The sequence below is a fragment of the Manis javanica genome, chromosome 5, assembly GCF_040802235.1.
Source record: "Manis javanica isolate MJ-LG chromosome 5, MJ_LKY, whole genome shotgun sequence".
NCBI classification, from domain to species: Eukaryota; Metazoa; Chordata; class Mammalia; order Pholidota; family Manidae; genus Manis; species Manis javanica.
The window spans coordinates 69,870,595-69,898,424 of record NC_133160.1 but is presented as its reverse complement, the minus strand read 5'-3'; the positions used below and the strand labels follow the sequence as shown (position 1 = coordinate 69,898,424).

At 38.6% G+C, this 27,830-nt stretch overlaps 2 protein-coding genes across 2 annotated transcripts; one reads left to right on the top strand and one right to left on the bottom strand.

Annotated features, from left to right (window-relative positions):
• LOC108402945 (centrin-4-like) lies at positions 1-4,218 on the bottom strand. Its single transcript, XM_017669798.2, is given in 7 exon segments — positions 1-468; positions 657-750; positions 752-792; positions 1,389-1,479; positions 1,481-1,510; positions 1,903-2,054; positions 4,183-4,218. Coding segments are annotated over 7 exon segments (534 nt in total). The 3' UTR covers positions 1-378.
• On the top strand, positions 3,627-25,973 carry BBS12 (Bardet-Biedl syndrome 12). The gene is made up of 2 exons (XM_017669800.3): positions 3,627-3,780; positions 20,351-25,973. Exon 2 carries the CDS (start codon positions 20,367-20,369, stop codon positions 22,503-22,505), a length of 2,139 nt encoding a protein of 712 aa, XP_017525289.1. The 5' UTR covers positions 3,627-3,780; positions 20,351-20,366; the 3' UTR covers positions 22,506-25,973.
• The last annotated feature ends 1,857 nt before the right edge of the window (positions 25,974-27,830 follow it).

The following is a 27,830-nucleotide window of genomic DNA, read 5'->3' as shown; positions in this document are numbered from 1 at the left end:
TCTGATTAAAAAGCAAATGTTTATTATTTTTTTAAGTGTTGCACAAAAGGAAAATAATAGGGAGAATAATGGCTTGTTTGCCAAATCATTTGGATGTGAGGTCAATTTCATGAAATTTATAAAAAGTCTTTGGACCATCAGACTCTATAAACAGCAGTTGGAATTAATACTGTTCTTGGATTCATGGTTCAAGGAAAACATTAGTTTCTTTCTTGATGCTGTAGATTTAATAACATTGGTAGGAACATGTAACTTCTCATGTGGAGTAGACATCCAGAGACCAATTTGTGCACATAAACTAAAAATTTTAAATGAATACATTTACATATTACTGAACTGAACAAATCTGTTAACTTTCCAAAAGGAACAAAAAAACTATTAATTAAGAGTGGTCTTTTTCATCATTCTCAAAAATTCTTCCTTATTTATTTCTCCATCTCCATCACCATCAGCTTCATCAAACATTTCCTGTAAAACAAAATATAAATGATATATGAAATCTATCAAAAAGGAATCATGTATTCAAATACAAGCTCAAATTTTAAATGTATTTGAGTATAACTAAAGAACTACAAATCACATATAAATTATAATTGTATAAGTATATATGTAAATTATAACTCTAATTATGTATGCAAGTCATAAGTAAAATTTACCTGAAGTTCATCATCTATTAAATTTTCCTCTAGTTCCTTAGCAACCCTTTTTATATTGTTTAGTGTTATGTTGCCAGTATTGTCATCATCAAAGTTTGAAATCCTTCAATATTTCTTCTTTTTCATCTTTATCAGTCTTTAAAAACAGAAACAACTAAATGTCACTAATCTTTCATTTACTTATTCTATCAAGCTGGACTTACAGGTCTTTGAGGCCTAGAGCAGCAATGTCACAGGCAGCTGAGCTCTGACTTTATTTACTGCTCTGATTTTTAACAAACATTCACATCTGCCCTAAGGTACTTAAACCTAGGGTTTGTTGAAGTGGAAGAGGAACAGGGTGGTAAAGAGAATGTATCCCTTATTAATCCCAGTAATTGATAACCAATACCAAAAATATACCAAGAGAACAGAGCTTGTCTCATTCAATGCTCCAAAGAATAGTGCCTGGCAAAAATAGTTACTCAAGGAAATGTTTGATGACTTCAAGGCTTCAAAATGTTGGATGAAAAAGGTTTCAGCCTTACTATTTCCTAACCAAAAAACCTCTTCTCCACACTGGACAGTCTTCATTAAAATCCTGAAAACATCTTTAATCTTGCTATTCCTATTTATCTAAAATCCCATCCATCTTTAAAGACCTAGATCCAATTCTTTATAAATTCTGATTGCTTCAGCCAAAAAATATAAAAAGCTGCTGCATTACTTTGAAAAAAAGAATCACTACTATACCATTTTTACACTCATTAGGGCAAGAAAATCTTCAAAACTAATGCTGCTGATTCCTTCCTTGCTGATCTCAGCTATCATTTGTTTGATTTCCTTTCCTTGGTTCAAATCCTAAGGCCTGCATATTGCAATCTGAAATAAGAAGCAAATAAGTTATAATATGCCATGATGTCATTCCTAGCTTTTAAATTACCTACTAATTACCAGATTCTCTTTCTTACTATGAAGTAGGCATAAACATAGAAAATCAGGTCAGCAGACCTAGGATCTAATCCTACTGTGACATATGGGCTATATCCTACTCATTTATAAAACATGAATAAAATGCTTAACAGGACATTGTCTTGTTGGTGTGGGGCAGGTGTATATACACCGACGGTGTAAGTATACGCACTGAAGTGGCAGGTGTCTATACTAAAGATACTTTATATCAAGTTTTCAGAAGACTACGTTAAACATTTAAAGATTGTCATAAATAAATGATATGGTTTATATAATGTTTTAAAATTAGAATTTCAGAACCTTCAGTTCTTTTACATCTATGGTTCCAGACACATCCACATCAAATAAATCAAAGGCCTCCTTAATTTCTTGCTCCTGGGCTTCATTCAATTCAATTTTTGCTGCTCTTTTCTACCACTGGTCTGAGCTTGTGTGGTAGTTGGATGCCTGTAATAAATACATATGTGAGTGAAAGATAAACTATGCAACTGGGAAAGTTACCAGACCAGAATAATTGATGAACTTACAGAATACAAAAAAACTCAAGTATCCTATTCCCTACTATATAATGAGCCTCAACAATTTCCCTTGCTAACAGTTGTGCTTTTAGTTATTATCTTGGTGGAAAGCCTGGTTCTTTTTTACCACTTAAGTTTTTCCTTCAAAGTAGTGCCCTTTAAGAGGGAAAATAGGCAACGGAAGGCATGCTAGCACAGTAGGTGTTATGTTGGAACACACATGGTCTTACTTAGTATATCTGAAAAGCATTGTTTAATGCATATTTACTTTAATCTGTGCCCAAATGTCTCATAATAAAATTTATTTTGTGGGATAGCCTTGATTGAAACATAAAAGCAGTTTTTGGTTTTCATAAAGTGCTTTATTAAGCAGAAAGCACTTTCCCACCTTCTAGCATACTTTTCTATACTGCATATGATGGGAAATGAAAAGCTACATTTTCCAAGTGAAAAACGAATCCAAGGGTCTGGATAAGAGTAACAGTTGGACCAGTTATCAGTATCCAGGGGAGGTGGATATCATCTTCCTGCAATCTGCCCCTTTCTGCTGGCAAGCTAAGTCACAGAGTTACTCCTGGAGTTCTACAGCTTCATTTCAGAATCTTGCCTGCACCTTGGGGTTTGGAAGCAGAGGTGGCAGTGGCAGCTACTGGATTCCATGTTCATGTGTATCTATCTAGCGTCCAGCTTCACGTGTGTTATACGTTGTCCTAACGGCAGATTCTCCATTCCTGGACTGCAAATACTCTGGTGCGGCCTTCAACTCAATAGCTCCAGTGGCAGCCTTCAGAATCCTCACCCACCCTCCAGTGATAAAAATTGTAGCTCCCCTGGCCAGATTTTTAGAGTTCAGACCCTCTTTTTAAAGGCCCAGGCCCTCCAACAGTTTTTAAGCATCTTATTCTCTGTTATCTATTTCCTTCTGATTAAAGAGTGGTTTCTGTTTCCAACACGCAACCTATCAAAGACTTGGAATTAGTGGTTGCTGGGGCTAACGAGAGAAATAATGAATTGGAGAACAGCTCTTCTGTCCTTGGAGCCAGGGACAATGTGCTTCTATTCGGCGACCAGAGGAGGGGTTACTGATGACGCTCGAGGCTAATGAAAAAGTGAAAAACACATTTCGTAAACTAAGCGAAAGTCCTTCCTTGAGCTGGGGAGAAACTTCAGTCCCAGCGCTAGACCACCAAGGGGTTAGTTTCGCACTTACCATGTCCCCATCCTGAGCCGGGACCGCCGGCTTCACCCCACCTCCGCGCAGCCCGACTCAGTGTTCACAGCTCAGAAGCCGTTGCTAAGGCCGCTTTCACTGACCGCTCATGCAGCCCCGCCCACCAGGCTTAGATTGACAGTCATCCCACCCAATGGTCATAAAGTAAGGCCTTTGAGGCCAAACCTCTTTCTCTATTCTCTACCAATAGTGTAAATGCTCTGCCTTTCCTAGCCAACCGTTAAACTGAACTTTCTCTTTGGTTTCGGAGCGACCGGGCCGGCCCGCCCCGCCCTCTCTTCCCCTTTAGCACATGCGCACAATGCTGGCGTTGGGGACGGCGTCTTCGGCCGTGCATCTGGGCACCTCAGCTCCAGCCCAACCTCGCCTGACTTTGGGAAGCCGGCAACTGGAGCCCCGCCGTGCGCAAGGAGAAAAGAGCGAGGTTAGTAGCGAGATGATTCCACCGATTGCTAAATCTTTGGTGGAGACATGGTTTGCTTTTCTGAAACCCTTGGGGACGGGAAACGGATGAGAACCCAGGGCCTGGTGGGCCTGGTGAATTGGTCCAGCTTTGGTTTACCATTCGGCTGGGATAACCAGAGGTGGAGGGGACTGCGTTGCCTTTGTGCCGCTAGGCGTTTCTCAGGCTTCACAGTCCCTGGAGTCACTTTTGTCTTTTAGCCATTCCCTCCGCCCTAGTTCACAGGGATTGTGGCTTGGTGGACATCAACACTTACCTACAGAGGGGCATGGTGCAGCGGTGCAGTTGGCAGAAAGTGGATGAAGGGATAGGAAGGGTCTCGCAATGCACTTGAAGTTTCACTGCACAGGAAGGGCCTTTTACTTGTGTCCTTTTTGCCGGGTCAGGTTCTGGCGCCATAACCACTATCAGACCCAGCCATTCCATTGGCTGAATTCCAAGAGCTGGTCGGCTTTACAATCATATCCAACGTGAATCCGCATTCTTAAATCGCACACAGATAGCCTGATAATCCAGTTTAGTACTAACTCTAGAGATTTCGATGCATATATAACTGCTGTAAATCAAAGCAGAATCTTGTCCAGAGGGCCACACTTGCTGGTTCTGTCCAGTCGTGAATCTGGTCTGGGACCAACTAACCGGTTGGGGAGAAGTACTGAGGTGGACCTCTGACTTCCTGGTAGAAATGAAGAGGTGATGATCTCTTAAAACGTCTAACCCTTAATTACTTACACATCAGGACTCATTTTATGCCCCCTGCAATGCCTTCTCTAGAGTAAATATTTTCTAAAAATCATACTGGATTTTTTAACAGCCGATTCAGGAAGAACATGAACTTTTGCCTATTCTTTTTCCTTTATCTCACTTATCTCCTTCAAGGTAGGGCAAGAAAAATGTGAAAAGCATATTATTAAAGCAGTCTTCCAAATCACTTTTCATACTTTAGTAAGTAGAAACATGGCACATTTTCCAAAACCATCATCCTGTCTTGTTCACATTATATCAGACAGACACTCAAGCATTGTAATCATTCTGGAAAATTCTAATGGAATGAGGCTTTGGGAAAGGTAAGGTAAATTTAATATATTTTTTTATTTTTTATTTTGGTATCATTAATATAAAATTACATGAGCAATATTGTGGTTACTAGATTCCCCCCATTATCAAGTCCCCACTACATACCCCGTTAGAGTCACTTTCCATCAGCCTAGTAAGATGCTATAGAGTCACTACTTGTCTTCTCTGTTCCATACTGCCTTCCCTGTGCAGCCCTTATGTTATGTGTGGTAATCGTAATGCCCCTTATTCCCCTTCTCCCTCCCGCCCCACCCACCCACCCCACCACTCCCCTTTGGTAACCCCTAGTCCCTTCTTGGAGTCTGTGAGTCTCCTGCTGTTTTGTTCCTTCAGTTTTGCTTTGTTGTTATACTCCACAAATGAGGGAAATCATTTGGTACTTGTCTTTCTCAGCTTATTTCACTGAGCATAATATCCTGTAGCTCCATCCATGTTGTTGCAAATGGTAGGATTTGTTTCTTTCTTATGGCTGAATAGTATTCCATTGTGTATATGTACCACATCTTTTTATCCATTCATCTACTGATGGACACTTAGGTTGCTTCCATATCTTGGCTATTGTAAATAGTGCTGCAATAAACATAGGAGTGCATGTGTCTTTTTGAATCTGAGAACTTGTATTCTTTGGATAAATTCATAGGAATAGAGTTCCCGGGTCAAATGACATTTCTGTTTTTAGTTTTTTGAGGAACCTCCATATTGCTTACATTCCCACCAGCAGTGTAGGAGGGTTCCCCTTTCTCCACATCCTCGCCAGCATTTGTTGTTCTTAGTCTTTTCGATGCTGGTCATCCTAACTGGTGTGAGGTGATATCTCATTGTGGTTTTAATTTGCATTTCTCTGATAATTAGCGATGTGGAGTATCTTTTCATGTGCCTGTTGGCCATCTGAATTTCTTCTTTGGAGAAGTGTCTGTTCATATTCTCCACCCATTTTTTAATAGGGATATTTGCTTTTTTGGTGTTGAGGCATGTGAGTTCTTTATATATTTTGGATGTTAACCCCTTGTTGGATAGGTTATTTACAAATATATTCTCCCATACTATAGGATGCCTTTTTGTTCTACAGAAAAATGGTGTCCTTTGCTGTACAGAAGCTTTCTAGCATGATGTAGTCCCGTTTGTTCATTTTTGCTTTTGTTTCCCTTGCCTGTGGAGATATATTCATGAAGAAGTTGTTCATGTTTATATTCAAGAGAGTTTTTCTTGTGTTTTCTTCTAAAAGTTTTATGGTTTCATGACTTACATTCAGGTCTTTGATCCATTTTGAGTTTACTTTTGTATGTGGAATTAGACAGTAATCCAGTTTCATTCTCTTGCATGTAGCTGTCCAGTTTCCCAACACCAGCTGTTGAAGAGGCTTTCATTTCCCAATTGTATGTCCATGGCTCCTTTATCATATATTAATTGGCCATATATGCTTGGGTTAATATCTAGACTCTCTATTCCATTCCACTGGTCTATGGGTCTGTTCTTGTGCCAGTATCAAATTGTCTTGATTACTGTGACTTTGTAGTAGAGATTGAAGTTAGGAAGCGAGATCTCCCCTGCTTTATTCTTCCTTCTCAGGATTGCTTTGGCTATTTAGGGTCTTTGTGGTTCCATATGAATTTTAGAACTATTTGTTTTAGTTCTTTGAAGAATGCTGTTGGTATTTTGATAGGGATAGCATTGAATCTGTAGATTGCTTTTGGCAGGATGGCCATTTTGACAATATTAATTCTTCTTATCCATGAGCATGGGAAGTGTTTCCATTTATTGGTATCTTTAATTCTTTAATTTCTCTCATGAGTGTCTTGCAGTTTTCAGGGTATAGGTCTTTCATTTCCTTGGTTAGGTTTATTCCTAGGTATTTTATTCTTTTTGGTGCAATTGTGAATGGAATTGTTTTCCTAATTTCTCTTTCTGCTAGTTCATTGTTAGTGTATAGGAATGCAGGTAAATATAATAGAAGTTATTTTCCACTCTAATGTTATGCCAGTGGAAATTAAAATGATGCAAATTTAAGATGTTTTGTGAATTAAATAAAATGTTTAGTCAGTTATAGTATGTTGATTTTTCAAGCTATTAATCTCACCAGGAAAGTTGCTCTTGGTCAGTTTCAAGGACATAACCCTCATCTTTACCTAATACTAAGGGTATTTCTGAAACCCAGAAATGAATAGTAGGGAAATCTATAAAACCAAATTCTAACTTCTATGACATGACCTCATGACAGTTAAAAGCCTGAGCAGTATGTTAACTGGCTTTTACATCACTCTATGATTCAGGTTCTTATATTTAGGATAGTAACAATAAAAATGTTTTTTTTTAATTGTAGACTCAGACTGTAATTTCTAGGTATCTAGTAGCAAGTACTCGGTCATGAAAAATAGTTGCTGCTAATATAATTGTATTATAGAACTTCAATAATAATAATCTAGGAAAATATTAAAATCCATTAGCACTCTTACTCGATTTATTTAATGCTTTGTACAAGTTATGTGCTATGCCAATTATTGGGTGAATTTGAAAGGAAATGTGTCAAGTATAGAGATGAAGAAAAGTAAGAACCTACAGATTAGGGGGGGAAATAGGCACAGACATACATACAGTGTTTTTTATTCCTGGTGCTAAATGCTTTAGTAGGTGTGTGTAGAAAGTGCTTTGGGAGCAAAGGAAGAAGGCACCACTTCTCCCTGGGATATTGTACAAGACTGTATCAAAGATGTGACGTTTACCTTGGATCATAAAGGATATATTATCTGCCAAGGTGAAGAAAGGGTAAAATATTCATATCAGAGTATAGCTTGTGCAAAAATGAAACATGTATGTTCTAGTGTGGCAAGATCATGTGGTTTATAAGGAAAGGTGGAAGATGAGCCTTAGAAATTAGACTGAGGTCAGATTATGGGACACCTATGTCAAGCTAGGGAGTAAAGACTTTCTTTTCTAAGATAAATAGACATTTTAAGGTAGTTGAGTGATCTGATTAAGTTTGTGCTTTTTAAACATAATTCTGAAAAACAGGTGAAGGAGGAACCATTTTGGAAGCAACGAAAGAGCCTTGACTAAGGCAGTGTCAGATAGGAACCTTGTTGACTCCAAAGGTGGCTGAAACTTAGATTTGTACAGAGGAATACTGACAGTGTCATCTGTTTAATCTTGTTTCCAGTTTTTTACTTATATTTAAGATAACAAACATGGTGAAAGACATTCATCGCTCACTCATCAAATATTTACTGAGTGCCTGCAGTGTGTCAGACAGTATTCTCAATAGGTGGGATACCTCATTAACTAAAACTGGTCCCCTGAGAATTATATTCCAACAAAGGGAGGTAGTTAATAAATGGTAAATAAATAAATAAACCATGTACTATTGTAAGGTGATAAGTGTTATTGAAAAAATGTAGAGCAGATAAAGGGAATCTGAGTGTAAAGGGAAAATGAGAGTTTGTGGCATTAAGTAGGGTGCTTGGGGTAGGCCTAGTTGAAAAAAGGAGATTTGAGTAAATATTTAAAGATGTGAGGCAGTAGATTTCTTGGGGAAGAGCATCCCAGAAAGAGGGAACAAATAGAATAGAAACACAATGGCAAGGGGCATGCTTTGAATATTCCAGGAACAGAAAGGAGACCAGGTCAGAGCAGTCAAGGGATAGAGTAGTAGGAGACCAAGAGGGAGGAGTACAGATTATTTGGGCATTGTAAGGACTTCGACTTTCACTCCTAGTGAAATGGGAAGTCTTTACAAGACTTTGAGCAGAAGAGTGAAAAGATCTGAGCTAATTTTTAAAAGGGACTCCTGTGTCAGACAAAGATATAAAGACTTTATTTTCCAAAGTGTAGTGAAAAGGTTAGACTACTGCTATATTGAGTATAGACTGGAGATAAGCAATTTGGTTTTAATGATGAAAAAAGCTAATCATACCTGTTAGAAATGATTAATTTTTTTAAAAATGCAACTCCTGAAAAACATTACATCTTACTGTTTTAAACCAAGTTCCTTAGATAAGACTAGACTTGATCTTAAGTATGCTTCCAATGAAATCTCAGTGACATGGTCTGACTCTGCTCTTCTATTAGACACTTAGAAAGCTAAAGAAATATTAAGCTGATAAGTAAAGTTGTTGGGGAATCCCATTAATGAAACAGAACTGTTTGAGGGAAACGTTGGCACTGATATATAGCAGAACATCAATCAGGTTGTGTCAGTTCAGTGCTAAGAAGAGTTGCCAGAAGTACTGTTCATCTTTGAAATTATCCATTCCACCATCCTCATTCACCATTTTTGCCTTTTTATACTCAGCCTCTTAGAAGATGAGGAATTCTTGTTTGAGTTTTTATTTTATGTTAATTATAGCAAATTGTAATCTCTTCAAAATAATAATTGAGGAGCTGTTCTACTCTTCTAAACTTAGGAATGTGAATACTTTTTTTTTTTAAGTTACTGCTGAAACTTGGAATAGATTCTTCAAGTGTTGAGACATTTCTTGAGTACTTATATTGATACCAGTCTTATGTGACTTTTTGTTTGTAGATTAGTTTTGTTTAAATAATTTCATTCCATATCTGGGAAACTTTTTTTCATATAAATTAAATACAGTCCAATTTGAAATAGCTCAAGACTTTTTCCTTTTGCTCTAATTTCTCCATGACTTTTCTACTCATATAGTAATCTCTCATGATTTAAACATTGTATAGAAAAGAAACTATAAACAGTGATTCTGGCACCTGAAATAAATAAGTATGTAGATGTTAAGGGTGTGAACAAGGTTTAGAAGAAGGCAGAGAGTCTTGGAAGTGGGAAATGCAGTGGGAGAGTGTACAGAAGAGAAAGAAAATACCATGTTGTGTCAAGGGGCAGCCAGAGGCAATATTGGTTAGTAGTTAATAGCATGGGACTTTGGTATTATATAAACCTAAGTTTTAGTCCATAACCTTTTATTTTAGTGGTTTTCTACACCACTAAAAGAGGTCCATTATAGTATCTACCTTATATTGTTGTTGTGTGGACTATATTGCATAATGTGTATAAAGTGCCTCATACTTAGTAAGCTCTCAAAACATGTTAGAAATGAAAAACAAAAGCAAAAAGCCAGTCTTCTTTTTTCAACAAACCATTCTGAAGCAACTGGATATCCATGACAGAAAAAAAACCCTACCTCACACCATTTACAAAAATCAGTTTAAGATGAATTATAAACACAAATGTGAAAGCTAAAATAAAATAACAAAGTTGGAAGACTCATACTTCCTGACTTCAAAATTTACTACAAGCTACACTAATCAAAACAGTATGGTCCTAGCTTAAGATGGACATATAGACCGATGAAATAGATTTGTGAGTTCAGAAATAAACCCATACTTCTACTGCCAATTCATGTTTTACAAAAGTGTCAAGACCACTCAATGGAGAAAACAATAGTTTCTTTAATGAATTTAATGAATAACGATTTGATATCCAAATGCAAAAGAATGAAGTCAGACCACTGCCTCACACCATATACAAAAATCAACTTAAAAATGTATCAATTTATTAAACTATAAAACTCAAAGAAAACATTGGGTTAAATCCTCGTGATTTTGGATTTGATAATGGATTCTTAGATAGGACACCGAGAACATGAGCAACCAAAAATAGGCAAATTAGACATCATTAAAGTTAAAAACTTTTATGCATCAAATTACATTATCAAAAAAGTAGAAAATACACCCTATAGAATGAGGGAGAACATTTGCGAGTCATATTTTGATAAAATTCTAGAATCCAGAATATATAAAGAACTCATGAAACTCAACAACAAAAAGAACCGAATTTTAAAATAGGCAAAAGATTTCAATAGATGTATCTCCAAAGATACACTAATGGCCATCAAGCACATGAAAAATTGCTCAACATCATTAGTCATTCAAGAAATACAAATCAAAACCACAGTGAAACATCACATCTGCTAGGATATCTGTTACTAAAAAACAAAAACAAAACAAAATGAAAAATACATGTTGGTGTTGATGAGTATACTGGGTTGAATAGGGCTCCTCCAAAATTCATGTCTATCCAGAATCTCAGAATGTGATTTTATTTGGAAATAGAGTCTTTTAGATGTAATTATAAGATGAGGTCATACTGGATTAGGGTGGTCCCTAAATCCAATGGACTGGCATTCTTTTAAGAAGGCCATATAAAAGGGAGGCAGAGATTGGGATTAAAAGCTGACAAAAGCCAAGGACTTCCAGAAGCAACTAGAAGCTGAAAGAGGCAAGGAAGGATTCTTCCCTGAAGCCTTTAGAAGGAGCATGACCCTGCAAATACCTTGATTCCAGACATCTAGACACCAGAACCAGGAGGAGACATGGAGAAATTGAAGCCTTCATCCATTGCTGGTGGAAAAGTAAAATGGTTCACCTGCTATAGAAAATAGTTTGGCAGTTCCTCAGGAAGTCAGACCATTAAAAATGACCACGCCTGGTGTGTACTCAAAAGAATTGATGACAGACATTCAAACACTTGTGCACAAATGTTCATGATAGCAGTTTTCACAACAGTCAAAAGGTAGAAACAGCCCAAATGTTCATCAGCAGATGAATGGATACATACAAAGGAGTGTTACTCAGCCATTAAAAAGAATAAAGTGCTGATGCATAACAATGTTTATGAACCTCAAAAACATAATGCTTAAGTGAAAGAGGCAGACTGAAGTTCACATGTTGTGTGATGCCACTTTTATGAAATATCCAGAATAGGTAAATCTGCAGAGATAGAAAACCGATTGGTAGTTGCCAGGGGCTGGGGGAGAGGAGAACTGGGAGTGACTGCTTAATGGCCACAGGGTTTTCTTTTGGGATAGTGGAAATATTTTGGAACTAGATAAGGGTAATGGTGTACAACATTGTGAATATACTGTCACTGAACTGTATACTTTAAAATGGTTATGTTATGTGAATTTCACCTCATTTTTTAAATAAAGACCCAAATCATAAAGCTTTTACAAGAAACAGAGAAGAATTATCTTTTATTCTCAGGGATAGGCAAAAAATAGAACCCAGAAAACACTAAGCAGAAAAAGGAAAAAAAAAAAAGATAAATGGACTGGGGAAATAGATTGCCAGGTACTAAAAAGGGCCACTTCAAGTTAGGACTCATGAACTTAAAATGACACCAATCAGCACTATTGTGTGTGTTTTTCTGCATATTTTCAGTTGCCCCAAGTAAGCATGGAGTAGACAGAATTGAATTTCCAAGAGTAGTGGTTTTGCAAGGTAAGATGAACCAAAGAGGGACAAGGGTTTTGAGGAGGGTGTATGTGCAAGGGACTGATTGTAATAATTGACAAATAGGAATTTAAACTGAGTAATAAGAGAATTGAAAAATGGGGTGAGGGGTGAAGGGCATCAAAAATGTGGTCAGATCATATAGTTGTAAGACATGATGGGTCTCAGGGTTGTTGAAATTGGAGTCTTGGTGTATTATTTTGATGCTGTCTAGGGATATGAATGAGTGTATCAGGAGTTTATTTTTATTTAACAGAATGGAAAAGTTCATAGAAGAGGATTTGAAATTGAGTTCAAACAATCTGTTACATATTTTCCCAGGCTGTGGTAGCTTTTCTCCTTAGTCCTTGAGAGCCTGTAGAAAGCTTCTCTTGAAGAATAGTTGTGTTATGGCCTCTTCCTCATCTTAAGGTATGTCTAGAACTCCGGTGCTCTTGTAGATGTAATTGAAGCTCTTAGCTTCAAGGATGAATCTAGGTGTTAGAGGAAAATTGCCCAGTGCTTTGGCCAGTATTAGAAGGAAAAAAGAACTCTTAAGAGTTGTTTGTTTTTTGATATTTTGGATTTAAAACATTGGGATAAGTTGTTTTATCACAATGTTGAAGTGTGTTGAAGTTGTGAATTGTGAGGAATTATGAAGTCTTAGAGTTGGAAGAAAAGTTAATATCATCTACAATTTTAGCCCTAGTGCTTTAACTGAAAGGACACTCACAAGACAGATCACTTTATTATAGACAGCTATACATCAGGGGATACTTTGTTAAAAAGTTCTCTTTATTGTGCTAAAGTCTTTCTCTTGTAACTTCTTCTTGTTAGTTTTAGATGTGAATTCTGAAGTGTTAAGTGGAAAAAATCCTGTTGCTCTTGAGCTGCTCTTTAAATAGTTCTCTTTTTCCCTCCTTTATAATCTAATCAGTAACCAAATCCATCCTTTCACCTCCATCAATCATCCACATTTCTCATCTAGATAAAGATTCTTAACTGGCCTCTCTGCTTCCAGTCTGGCATTCATCCAGTCAGTTTTCTGTACTGTTATCAGAGTGGTGATACATCCAAAACACTAGGAATAAGAATGGTGAGGAGGAGGATGCTGCTGCTGCTACTGTTGTTGTTATTATTATAGCAAGTACTCATGCAGCAGTAGCTCTGTGCCAGGCACTGTTTTAAGCACTATACTCATTTATTCCTTACAAAACTCCTTTGAAGTAGATTCTTTTATTATCCTCATTTTTCAGATGTGAAGACAGGGTAGAGTAGTTAAATAACTTACTGAAAGCTACACAGCTAGTAAGCAGAAAAGCCAAGTTCAAAAATTACATCGTCTCTTCTTTTTTGATAATTTTTTTTATTTTGTTATCATTAATCCACAATTACATGAAGAACATGTTTACTAGGGTCCCCCTTCACCAAGTCCCCCCCACAAACCCCATTACAGTAACTGTCTATCAGCGTAGTAAGATGTTGTAGAATCATTACTTGTCTTCTCTGTGTTGCACAGCCCTCCCCATTCCTCCCCCTCACATTATACATGCTAATCGTAATACCCCCTTTCTTCTTCCCAGCCCTTATCCTACCCTTCCCTCTCATACTCCCCAGTCCCTTTCCCTTTGGTAACTGTTAGTCCATTCCTGGGTTCTGTGATTCTGCTGCTGTTTTGTTCCTTCAGTTTTTCTTTGTTCTTTTACTCCACGGATGAGTGAAATCATTTGGTATTTGTCTTTCTCCACTTGGCTTATTTCACTGAGCATAATACCCTCTAGCTCCATCGATGTTATTGCAAATGGTAGGATTTGTTTTCTTCTTATGGCTGAATAATATTCCATTGTATATATGTACCACCTCTTTATCCATTCATCTACTGATGGACACTAAGGTTGCTTCCATTTCTTGTCTATTGTAAATAGTGCGACATTAAACATAGGGATGCATTTGTCTTTTTCAAACTGGGCTGCTGCATTCTTAGGGTAAATTCCCAGAAGTGGAATTCCTGGGTCAAATGGTATGTCTATTTTGAGCATTTTGAGAAACCTCCATACTGCTTTCCACAATGGTGAACTAATTTACATTCCCACCAGCAGCGTAGGAGGGTTCCCCTTTCTCCACAACCTCGCCAACATTTGTTGTTTGTCTTTTGGATGGCAGCCATCCTTATTGGTGTGAGGTGATATCTCATTGTGGTTTTAATTTGCATTTCTCTGGTAACTAGAGATGTGGAGCATCTTTTCATGTGTCTGTTGGCCATCTGAATTGCTTCTTTGGAGAGCTGTCTATTCAGCTCCTCTGCCCATTTTTTAATTGGATTATTTGCTTTTTGTTTGTTGAGGTGCGTGAGCTCTTTATATACTTTGGATGTCCAGCTTTTATCAGATCTGTCATTTACTAATATATTCTCCCATACTGTAGGGTACCTTTTTGTTCTACTGATGGTGTCCTTTGCTGTACAGAAGCTTTTCAGCTTGATGTAGTCCCACTTGTTCATTTTTGATTTTGTTTTCCTTGCCCAGGGAGATATGTTCATGAAGAAGTCGCTCATGTTTATGTTCAAGACATTTTTGCCTATGTTTTTTTCTAAGAGTTTTATGGTTTCATGACTTACATTCAGGTCTTTGATCCATTTTGAGTTTACTTTTGTGTTTGGGGTTAGACAATAATCCAGTTTCATTCTCTTACATGTAGCTGTCCAGTTTTGCCAGCACCATCTGTTGAAGAGATGTCATTTCCCCATTGTATGTCCATGACTCCGTTGTTGTATATTAATTGACCATATATGTTTGGGTTAATATCTGGAGTCTCTATTCTGTTCCACTGGTCTGTGGCTCGGTTCTTGTAACAGTATATGGCTTTGTAGTAGAGCTTGAAGTCAGGGAGTGAGATCTGCCCACTTTATTCTTCTTTCTCAGGATTGCTTTGCCTATTCAGGGTCTTTGGTGTTTCCATATGAATTTTTGAACTATTTGTTCCAGTTCGTTGAAGAATGTTGTTGGTAATTTGATAGGGATTGCATCAAATCTGTATATTGCTTTGGACAGGATGGCCATTTTGATTATATTAATTCTTCCTAGCCATGAGCATGGGATGAGTTTCCATTTGTTAGTGTCCCCTTTAATTTCTCTTAAGAGTATCTTATAGTTTTCAGGGTATAGGTCTTTCACTTCTTTGTTTAGGTTTATTCCTAGGTATTTTATTCTTTTTGATGCAATTGTGAATGGAATTGTTTTCTTGATTTCTCTTTCTATTGGTTCATTGTTAGTGTATAGGAAAGCCACAGATTTCTCTGCGTTAATTTTCTATCCTGCAACTTTGCTGTATTCCGATATCAGTTCTAGTAGTCTTGGAGTGGAGTCTTTAGGGTTTTTTTTGTACAATATCATGTCATCTGTAAATAGTGACAGTTTAATTTCTTCTTTACCAATCTGGATTCCTTTTATTTCTTTGTTTTGTCTAATTGCCATGGCTGGGACCTCCAGTACTATGTTAAATAACAGTGGAGAGAGTGGGCATCCCTGTCTTGTTCTCGATCTCAGAGGAAAAGCTTTCAGCTTCTCACTGTTTAGTATGATGTTAGCTGTGGGTTTGTCATATATGGCCTTTATTATGTTGAGGTATTTGCCCTCTATACCCATTTTGCTGAGAGTTTTTATCATGAATGGATGTTGAATTTTGTCGAATGCTTTTTCAGCATCTATGGAGATGGTCATGTGGTTTTTGTCCTTCTTTTTGTTTATGTGGTGAATGATGTTGATGGATTTTTGAATGTTGTACTGTCCTTCCATCCCTGGGATGAATCCCACTTGGTCGTGGTGTTATGATCCTTTTGATATATTTTTGAATTCGGTTTGCTAATATTTTGTTGAGTATTTTTGCATCTACATTCATCAGGGATTTTGGTCTGTAGTTTTCTCTTTTGGTGGGGTCTTTGCCTGGTTTTGGTATTAGGGTGATGTTGGCTTCATAGAATGAGTTTGGAAGTATTCCCTCCTCTTCTATTTTTTGGGAAACGTTAAGGAGAATGGGTATTATGTCTTCTCTGTATGTCTGATAAAATTCCGAGGTAAACATCTGGCCCGGGGGTTTTGTTCTTGGGTAGTTTTTTTTATTACCGCTTTAGTGTCTTTGCTGGTAATTGGTTTGTTTAAATTTTGTGTTTCTTCCTTGGTCAGTCTTGAAAGGTTGTATTTTTCTAGGAAGTTGTCCATTTCTTCTAGGTTTTCCAGCTTGTTAGCATATAGGTTTTCACAGTAGTCTCTAATAATTCTTTGTATTTCTGTGGAATCTGTTGTGATTTTTTCCTTTCTCGTTTTTGTTTCTGTTGATGTGTGTTGATTCTCTTTTTCTCTTAATAAGTTTGGCTAGAGGCTTATCTATTTTGTTTATTTACTCAAAGAACCAGCTCTTGGTTTCATTGATTTTTTCTATTGTTTTATTCTTCTCAATTTTGTTTATTTCTTCTCTGATCTTTATTATGTCCCTCCTTCTGCTGACTTTAGGCCTCATTTGTTCTTCTTTTTCCAGTTTCAATAATTGTGATGTTAGACTATTCATTTGGGATCATTCTTCCTTCTTTAAGTGTGCCTGGATTGCTATATACTTTCCTCTTAAGACTGCTTTCACTGCGTCCCACAGAAGTTGGGGCTTTGTGTTGTTGTTGTCATTTGTTTCCATATATTCCTTGATCTCTATTTTAATTTGGTCATTGATCCATTGATCCAGGAGCATGTTGTTTAGCCTGCATGTGTTTGTGAGCCTTTTTGTTTTCTTTCTACAATTTATTTCTAGTTTTATACCTTTATGGTCTGAAAAGTTGGTTGGTAGAATATCAATCCTTTTGAATTTACTGAGGCTCTTTTTGTGGCCTAGTATGTGGTCTATTCTGGAAAATGTTCCATGTGCACTTGAGAAGAATGTGTATCCTGTTGCTTTTGGATGTAGAGTTCTATAGATGTCTATTAGGTCCATCTGTTCTAGTTTGTTGTTCAGTGCCTCTGTGTCCTTACTTATTTTCTGTTCAGTGGATCTCTCCTTTGGAGTGAGAGGAGTGTTAAAGTCTCCTAAAATGAATGCATTGCATTCTATTTCATCCTTTAGTTCTGTTAGTATTTGTTTCACATATGTAGGTGCTCCTGTGTTGGGTGCATATATATTTATAATGGTTATATCCTCTTGTTGGACTGAGCCCTTTATCATTATGTAATGTCCTTCTTTATCTCTTGTTACTTTCTTTGTTTTGAGGTCTATTTTGTCAGTTACTAGTACTGCAACACCTGCTTTTTTCTCCCTGTTGTTTGCATGAAATATCTTTTTCCATCCCTTGACTTTTTGTCTGTGCATGTTTTTGGGTTTGAGGTGAGTCTCTTGTAAGCAGCATAGAGATGGGTCTTGCTTTTTTATCCATTCTAGTGCTCTGTATCTTTTGATTGGTGCATTCAGTCCATTTACATTTAGGGTGATTATTGAAAGATATGTACTTATTGCCATTGCAGGCTTTAGATTCGTGGTTACGAAAGGTTCAAGGTTATCTTCTTTAGTATCTTACTAACTTAACTCTCTTATTGAGCTGTTATAAACACTGGTGATTCTTTATTTCTCTCCCTTTTTATTCCTCCTCCTCCATTCTTTATATGTTGGTTGTTTTATTATGTGCTCTTTTGTGTTTCCTTTAACTGCTTTTGTGGGTAATTGATTTTATTTTTTGCCTTTAGTTAGTATTTGTTGGTCTGTTTTCTTTGCTGTGATTTTTTCTCTGGTGACATCTATTTAGTCTTAGGGGTGCTCCCATCTAGAGCAGTCCCTCTAAGATACCCTGTAGAGGTGGTTTGTGGGAGGCACATTCCCTCAACTTTTGCTTGTCTTGGATTTGTTTAATCCCTCCATATTTAAATGAGAATCATGCTGGATACAGTATCCTTGGTTCAAGGCCCTTCTGTTTCATTGCATTAAATATATCATACCATTCTCTTCTGGCCTGTAAGGTTTCTATTGAGAAGTCTGATGATAGCCTGATGGGTTTTCCTTTGTAGATGACCTTTTTTCCTCTCTCTAGCTGCCTTTAATACTCTGTCCTTGTCCTTGATCTTTGCCATTTTAATTATTATGTGTCTTGGTGTTGTCCTCCTTGGGTCCCTTCTGTTTGGAGTTCTGTGTACTTCCGTGGTCTGGTCGATTATTTCATCCCCCAGTTTGGGAAAGTTTTCAGCCATTATTTCTTCAAAGACACTTTCTGTCCATCTTTCTCTCTCTTCTTCTGGTACCCCTATAATGCAGATATTGTTCCTTTTGGATTGGTCACACAGTTCTCTTAATATTGTTTCATTCCTTGAGATCCTTTTATCTCTCTCTGTGTCAGCTTCTATGCGTTCCTGTTCTCTGGTTTCTGTTCCATCAATGGCCTCTTGCATCTCATCCATTCTGCTTATAAATCCTTCCAGAGATTGTTTCATTTTTGTAATCTCCATCCGGACATCATCCCTTAGGTCTTGTATATTTCTCTGCATCTCCGTCAGCATGGTATAACCTTTATTTTGAATTCTTTTTCAGGAAGATTTGTTAGGTCCATCTCCTTCTCAGGGGTTGACTCTCTAATTTTGGTCTATATCAAATTCTTTTTCCTTTTCATGGTGATAGAGGTAGTTGTGCGGGGCTGGCCCTGTTTGTCACTGGAAGAATGTTCCTTCTTGCTGGTTTGTGGCCTTCCTTTCCTGGGAGAACAGCGACCTCTAGCGGCTTGTGCTGGGCAGCTGCACACAGAGGGGCCCTCTAATTCTTGCCTGGCTGCTGTGGAGTTAAGCTCTGGGGCTGCTGTGGAGTTAAGCTCCATGGTTGCTGTGGAGTTAAGCTCCACAGTTGCTATGGGTGTGGCCAGCCTCGATCTGCTGCTCCAATATGGGAGCCGCGATGGAGGGGAGACAGGCGGGAGGCTGTTTATTACCGTGAAGGGCCTCTGAGCTGCACTGCCGCCCAGGGAGTTAGGGAGCCCGGTGTTCCCTGGGATTCCCAGCAGCTGGGCTAAGTGTCCCGGGACGCTTCCGTCCAGCTCTGGGGTCCCTGTCCCTTTAAGACTTTCAGAAAGCACTTGCTTTTCTTTGTCCCAGGGGCGCCAGCTGTGGGGACCCATTGACAGGTCTTACTGTCCTGTTTCCCTAATTTCCAGCACCCCATGCATGCCCTGTGTCTGTGCTCTGGTGCGGATGGCTAGGGCTGGCTATTTAGCAGTCCTGGGCTCCCTCTCCCTCCCTGCTCTGACTCCTCTACTCCCACTGGGAGCTGGGGTGAGGGACGCTCGGGTTCCGCCGGGCCAGGGCTTGTATCTTATCCCCTTCACGAGGTGCTGGGTTCTTGCAGGTGTGGATGTAGTCTGGCTGTTGTCCTGTGTCTTCTGGTCTCTCTTTTAGGAATAGTTGTATTTGTTGTATTTTCAAAAATATATATAGTTTTGGGAGGTGATTTCCACTGCTCTACTCAAGCCGCCATCTTGGCTCCACCTCCTCTTTTTTTTTATCAAGGTATCATGGATATACACTCTTACAAAGGTCTCACAAGAAAAACAATGTGGTTACTACATTCGCCCTTATTATCGAGTCCCCTCCGCATACCCCACTGCAGTCACTGTCCGTCAGTGTAGTAAGATGCCACAGAGTCCCTATTTGTCTTCTCTGAGCTACACTGTCTTCCCCATGACTCAAGTCTCTTCTTAATCTTCCTTACTTAAACCACTTCAGTAGTTCCCATAGGATCCAGTTTGGTAAAGCACTAATGCCTTTCATGCAACCTCTTCCTCCCTCTTCTAGACCTTCATCTGCTACTATTCCCCACTACTTTCTTTATAGTTCCATAAAACTAAACTACATGTATTACCTCAGTACACTGTATATTTCACATATTTGTGCATTTACTACCATCTCCTTCAATTTTCAATTTGCCAACTTTCAAATTACTCTTCAAGACTTATTCATACCAGGCATTGACTTCTTCTGGAAGCATTGCCTATGATCTGCATGATCAGCTTCCCTTGTTGGGTGAAGTGTTCTTCCACACACCTGTGCCTTTATCATTAATCATTATGATACTGTATCATTGCACTAATTATACTTAATGGAAATTATATACACCAGCAAATCCTCAAAGGCTGTATCTTATTTTTCTTTTATAAACACATATAACCATACATTACACTGAGTAAAGCTCCAAGCATTTGTTTTGTTTGCAGATGATGATTCGTGGCCATGGCTTGCAGGGTCATAAACAAAAGGAGGCATATGGGACTGCAACAACTGTCATCATTTGCAGAAACAGGAAGAACTTTCCTCGGCCCAGTAAAATCATCCAAATTTATTACAGATGAAGAGTGTCACGAGAGTGTGCTAATCAGTTCAATAGTACGGCTTCTTCAAAGTTTGGATTTAACCAGTGCAGTGGGACAACTTCTCAATGAAGCAGTTGAAGCACACAATAACACATATAGGACTGGAACCAGTACTCTTCTGTTTCTTGTTGGTGCATGGAGCAGTGCTGCTGAAGAATGTCTTCATTTGGGTGTTCCCATTTCACTGATAGTGTCTGTAATGTCAGAAGGCTTGAACTCTTGCATTGAAGAGGTAGTTTCCCTTCAAGTGCCTGTCTACAATGTGTTTGACCATATAGACAACACAAAGACATTTTCTGGACTTGAAACATTTAGTGTCAGTTTATATCCTTTTCTACAGATCCCTTCAGATACTAGTTTGATACAGAAAGAGCATGATCTCAAAGATGTTGCTTCTCAACCACTGACCATTTACAGTCTTTCTGGAAGACCTGTTAAGTCACCTACACTCATTAGATCTCAGACTAATGATGAAATAGATAAAAACACATCACAAAACCCTCAGACTCTGAAAAACAGCCTGCTTGCAGACACCCACTGCAGAAAGTCAATACTAGTCTACAGCAGGCATTTTAATAGGACAGGTAATAATCAATGGATAAGCAAACCAGATGGATTTCTAGAACAACATGGTGCAGCTACTCCCAGAACTTACAGATGTAATGATTTGGTAGAGTTAGAGGTGGGTTTGAGTCACGGAGATCCCAGCAGCATGAAATTAGTAGCAGAAGCAATACGGCTGCAGTATCGGAACGCAAGTGTGCGCCAAGGCAGCTGTACAATGCCATTTATGTTTGACATTTCAAGAATCTTCACTTGCTGTTTATCTGGTTTACCTGAAACTTTTTCTTGTGTTTGTCGAGGATATATCACTGCTGTCTCAATATCTAGTACTGCTCTGATCAAGGAATTGCAGAACCAGCCTATCCGGGTAGTTCTCATTGAGGGTGATCTCACAGAGAATTATCACCACCTGGGATTTAATAAGTCTACAAATATTAAAACAGTATTAGAAAGCATTAAGTTTCAACAAGACAGCTCAGAAGAACTATGGGCAAATTGTGTATTACAGGTATTAATCAAGTTCAATGTGAACCTTGTCCTGGCACAAGGAAATGTATCTGAACACTTAATAGAAAAATGCACACAGAGCAAGCGGTTGGTAATTGGATCAGTGAACAGCAATGTGATGCAGGCTTTTGCAGAGGCTTCAGGAGCAGTACAGGTGGCCTACATTACACAAGTGAATGAAAACTGTGTGGGCAATGGGGTCCGTGTGACCTTCTGGAGAAGCATTTCTATGGATGTTATAGATAGTATCAACAGAATAGCAATCATGTTAAAAACAGAAGGAATTAATTTGGTTACAGTAGTGCTCACTAGCCTAGTCACTGCACAGATGCAAATCAAAGAAGATAGGTTCTGGACTTGTGCCTATCGTCTGTATTATTCTTTGAGAGACCAAAAAGTCTTCCTTGGAGGTGGTGCAGTTGAATTTTTGTGTCTTAGCCATCTTCAAATTCTTGCAGAACAAGCTCTGAATAAAGGAAACCAAACCTGTTCAGGATGGCTTCATAATTCTTCCTCTTGGTTGACCTCATCTGTGGCACTATACAGACCAACTGTGCTTAAATGCCTGGCAAATGGATGGCACAAATACCTTTCAACTCTCATATGTAACACTGCCAGTTGCTCATCAGAATTTGAAGCCAGTGTATTGATTCAACATCATCTACAAAATGCCACAAACTCTGGTTCTCTTTCAACTTACATCTTGAATGAATATTGTAAACTAAATAGTGGAATTTTTAATTCAGGCATTTCAAGTAAACTGGAACAGATTGCAAGAGTTTATGATGTTGTTACACCAAAGATTGAGGCATGGCGCCGAGCTTTGGATTTAGTACTTTTGATACTTCAGACAGACAGTGAAATTATTACTGGACTTGGACACACACAGATAAATTCCCAGGAAACAGAAGGCTTTTTATTTTTGTAATGTTAATTGACTAAGTCTTTGGAAAATAATCTTTTGTAATATATTATGCTAATAATAAATTTTCTAGTAGCAAAGTCATAGTGCCTAAAATGCCAGCCATTACCAAGAAAATAACTGATGTATGTCAATAACTGTGCAGGAGCTGCTGTTTCACCCTATTTACAAGCCGACAAGTTAGCCTGTTTCTATTTCATGGGATGCTACAGAATACATGAGACACTTGGGTCAGAGACAAAGGACTTTTATCACTCACAGCACAAGCAGTAGCTAGAACCTCATAGTGGCTTGTGACAGTTCCTCATTTCTCTAAGTCTCACAAAAGCAACACAAAGGGCCAATGATGGAAGCCTGCATACAGAGCGGGTTGTGTTACAGGAGAGAAACACTAAGGTTGGAATATAGACTGTCTTTATAGTAAATAGAAACAATCCTGTAATTTGTCCAAGGAGAGTTGTTACCTCATGCCTCAAGGTTGCCTAGTGTAAACAAGCCTGAGACATGATCTGGGTAAAGATAAGTCAGGTCCTTGCATTCATGGCATACCCAGAAAGTATGCAGTGTCTCTCAGAGCCCACAGTGGATAGCCTCTTCCAACAATCCACTCTTCAACTCCACACATTCTTGGCCAAATTTGAATTTTCATGTGAGTGTGCTGCACATTGGCTACTCTGATTAATCTGACAGGTTGTTTAGTCAATACCAAATCCATTCAGTTGGTCTCATACAGCATTTAATTAAGGCTACTGTTAACAGACTCTGAGCAGCAGGATGAAGCCAGTCTGTAGTGTTGACCTAAGGAGAATCTGGCATTTCGTGAGCATCTACAGATTAAGCATTTAACACCTCAATACCAATTATGTATTCACAACAGAAGCACACTGAATTGGTCCACAGAGCCCCACCCACTGGGTCACATCTTTTCTTCACTGCAAGATTTGTTCTAATCCTATATTTGACTTTAGTCACTTTTTCCCCCATGGGAATGTTTAATGCCTGCACATAAGGGGCTTTAACAGCTGCCAGGAGATTATGTTATCTCCCTGGCTGGGGGCTCAGGAAAAAGCAGGGAGTGAGAGTGGCAGCTACAGAGGCTCTTTTTCTCTCTCTTGGCTCTACACTTCAGTGTTGGTGCCAACGTCTCTCTTGTATACTTTCCAGTATCTAGAGGGCACCCAGAGTCTGGGGAACCTTCCTTTCTGTCATTATGTACACTACTGCCTCTCAGTGTACTGCAGTCCTTGGTACCTTTGGTCACCTCGTGTCTGATACCCACTTTCCTCATGGGACTGGGTACAATGGTGACTTGGGTACCTGTACCTAACAGAGCTATAAAAGTTTAAGTCCCTTTCTTTCCCAAAGCTCCCTTTTTCTTCAAGCACCAGCAGTCAGGGTAGATGAAAGAGGTTTGGAGGTGTGTAGAGAGAACAGCTCCATGCCAGTAAGCCACATGTTGTATTTATGTTTGGTTTTGATCAGCTACCCAACTTGTGCTCTACAGACTTATATTTTCCTCATTGCTGACAGCATTTGTTTCAGCTTTAGGGAGCCCTTAGCAGCCACAGCCAAATCCTTCTTCCACCCTGAAATGAGTGTGCAAAAACCAAGACACCATTTGAGTGTCTTGTTTTAATCCTATCTCTCAATGCTTAGCCTCCAAACGTTCATTAACAGATAGGACAGTGAGAGGCCCCTACAACCTTCCCTCTTTTCTGCTACTTGAGTGAAAGCACTCCCTATTGGATCCTGAAGGGTCTTATTTCTCTTAGCCCAGCCCACTGGGGTCCTCATCTTTTCCAGAAAACCATGCCTCTATTGGCCAAAACTCTCCAGAACTGTGCAGAGTCAGATTTTGCACTGTTTACAAGCTGACAAGTTATTCTATTAACATTTCATGGGATACTGGCAGAAGACATGAGACTCCTGGGTCTGAGACAAAAGGACTTTATAGTAGCCAGAGTTCATGTTGGTTTGTGTTGGTCCCCTGTGCTCCCAAGTCCCATGACATAAAGAGCTCACAATGAATGCCTGCCCAAGTGCTAGGTTGTGTTACAAGAGAGAAATGCTGAGCTTACGCAATTCACAAGTTATAAGCAGAAATAAGCCTGTTCTTTGTCTGGAGGGAGATAATACATACTACATCATTCTTCCAGGTTCCTCACTGCAAACACAGCCCCGAGAAATGACCTGAAAAAAAGCTCAATACTAAGCAAGAACGTGCAGGGATCCCCAGACCCATGGCAGACTGCCTATCCCAACAGTCTTTTCTTTTTACTACTTCACATGATTTAAACAGAGAAGGACTGAATTATGTGTATGGGTTCTGGAATTACATATTAGAAGAGCTCTGGGAAGATAATAATAGTAGTAATTAAGTTACTGATTATCTACCATGTTCCAGGCACTATTCTACATCCTTTACATATCAATTTGCTAGGGTTGCAATAACAAAGTACCACAGACTGTAGCCTTAAGTACCTCTGCTTAAATACCCCATAGGTAGCCTAAACAATAGAAATGTATTTTCTCACATTTTTGGAGGTTGTAAGTGAGATCAAGGTGTTGGCAGCGTTAGTTTCGTCTGAGGCCTCTCTCCTTGACTTGTAGGTGGCTGTCTTCCCTGTGACTTCACATCTCCCCTCTGTGCCTGTCTGTGTCCAAATTTCCTCTTGAGAGGATCCCAGTCATAGTGGGTTAAGGTCCTTCCCTAATGACCTTGTTCTAACTTAATTGCCTCCTTAAAGACCCAATTTCCTAATATAGTCAGCTTTTGAGGCACTGGGGATTAGGATTCATTCGAATTTGGGGGACACAATTCAGCTCCTAAGATATATTATCCCAGTGTTTGCAACATGTTTTTTCCATTGTATAGGTGAGGAAATGGGCTTCATAAGGTTAAGAAGCTTGCCCGATGTCTCACAGCTAGTTGGCAGTAGAGCTGAAATTTGAAACTAAAATTTTATATGGCTCCAAAACCTGTATTTCTAAGCATTGATTGTGATATTAAGCTTTTTCTGTAAGGTAACAACAAAAGAAGAAAAGAATGTCTGGTTTATTTATAGGCTGATATAAATGTACTAGAAAGTGTGATTTGATTATCCTCATGTCTGGGTGAGAGAATATCATTTTTGATTTGGTGATTGTTTTAAATGAAAACTTGGCACAAATAAGCATTCCTGTTTTATGTAATGTCTTTGTTAAAAGTTAGAATGGTAACACTGATGGTTGAACTGTTTTTTAAAATAAAGTGTTATTTCACTTGGGTAGATATTGACATTTCCACTCTCCCTCAGTTAACAGTTAGCTTTTATTAAAATATTGCAAGGATTGTGAATTCCACTAATATTAACACAGGTGCTTAGCATACCTTATGTAGTAGGTTTTTTTTTTTCAAACTTGGTATTTGCATGTATTAGTACTATTAAATATTTAGTGAAGTGTTGTAATAAATAATTTTCTTTGAAACTAGAAGTCTCACTCTAATATAGATTTTGTAAGTTTGTTTTCAGATTTAAAAAAAAACTTTGTACTGTCATATGATTTATTGGCTATTTTTCTAACTCTCATGATCATAAGTAATACCTTTAATTTTAATCACTCAGGGAAGTGTTCTCTCCTTGCAAACTAAGGGTAATCCCTTGAAAAAAAAAGTAACTGGGTTTCCAAAGAAACCCTGTCTATAAGCAGGTAGACATTTCTTGAAAGACCAGAGCATTGTGTACATCTTTGTGAGACCGACCTGCCTCTTTAATATTAGAGACTGTGAAGAGGTTTGCAGTTACCCTACATCTATGTTACATCCGATCTTCCCAAAGATAAATGACTCCTCTTGGGCCAGGAGTTAACTAGCTCTTCAAAAAATAATCTTAAAGAAATTCCAGCAATGGAATCCCTACATATTCCAGAATATGGGCAGGTACGCCTACCCTCACAGAGACAGGACAGATGCAGGATTAGCAGATGCAGGATTAGCAGAAAGGAAGTGGAAAGCAGCAAGAATGAAGGGGTTACTGACAGGTGACTGTGAGCTGTAGTCCCCAGAATTGCTAACAAGTACCTCCAAAAGAAAAGGACTCTGGCTGAGTGGAAACATGGGTAAGCAGCTTGGAGAACTAACTCACGGACATCACATTTTGGTTGAGTGCAAAACAACGAAAAACAACCTTGCTTCTGTGTGTTTGAGGGGATGCAAGAGAATTGACTAGTGTGGTGATATAAGCTCTAAGGAAATATCAGGAACACTCAGCACACACTTCCTTCCACAAGGACTAAGCCATACTCTGAGGGGGTAAGAAAATGCTGGAAACAAGTGAAACAGAGCAGGGCAGGAACTTTTGGAATAGGGGAGAGGGAAGACTTACTGTGGGATGGGCAAACAGTGTCTTTTTTGTGTTAAGCTGGGCGGCCCGGAGACGCAGAGGAGTAAGATCTCTGAAAATAAATGTAACCTTGAAGGCAAGGTCCATAGACCTCTAGAAGACATGGAGCTGGTGATGCAAACTCTTTCCAACCTGACTTAGCTTTGACAAACAGAGAAGGGCTGCACAGAAGGCTTTATTTTTGGTCCTTCATTTCTCATAGGCGAGAAACCATGACCCCTGAAGCTGAGAAATTGCCGCAAGAACATCCCAGTTCCCAGAGGAGTCCCCTCCTGCTATGGGGTCCACAAAAACCCATGTGATTTCAGTGTTGGGGGGAAGTGCCATTTAACCTCATGGCCTTAGTAGAAGAAAAAAGGTTGCAATGGATTAAATAATATTCGAACAAAGAAAACTCATGAGAAAAAACCCAATGAAAAAAGCAAATGAAAATTAGTATTTTTAAATGAGTTCAAAGAAATACTTAGATTGAAGTTTTGGGGGAAAAAAGCATAAATTATAAATGAAGATCTCAGAAATTAAATTTCATAAAAGAGATCTGCATTGTACCATTTTTCTATTTTTAGAGGATGGCCTAGATGGCCAAACATAACAAAGGATGATTTTCCTATGTAAAGTATGGAACAATTGAACATTAGAGTCACCTTTTGGAACTTCCCAAAGCTATTAATTACTCATTTAAGTTGAGGGGCAGTTCTTGACTCACTAGTTCATGCCACTGTCTTGCCCTAAAATGCTCCATTTAGTGAGGGGAAAGAAACGGCAGATCAAAGGAATCCAGCATCTCCGAGTGTGGCAGGCTGGCTGGGTTGCCATGGTTATAGCTTTTCATACTAATCAAACTCAGAGAAATGTTGTTACATAAACCAGATGCTAATTTCACATTTATATTTGTAATGTAACTACTAGAAAAAACAAAATACGGATATGAACTGAGCAAGAATTTTTT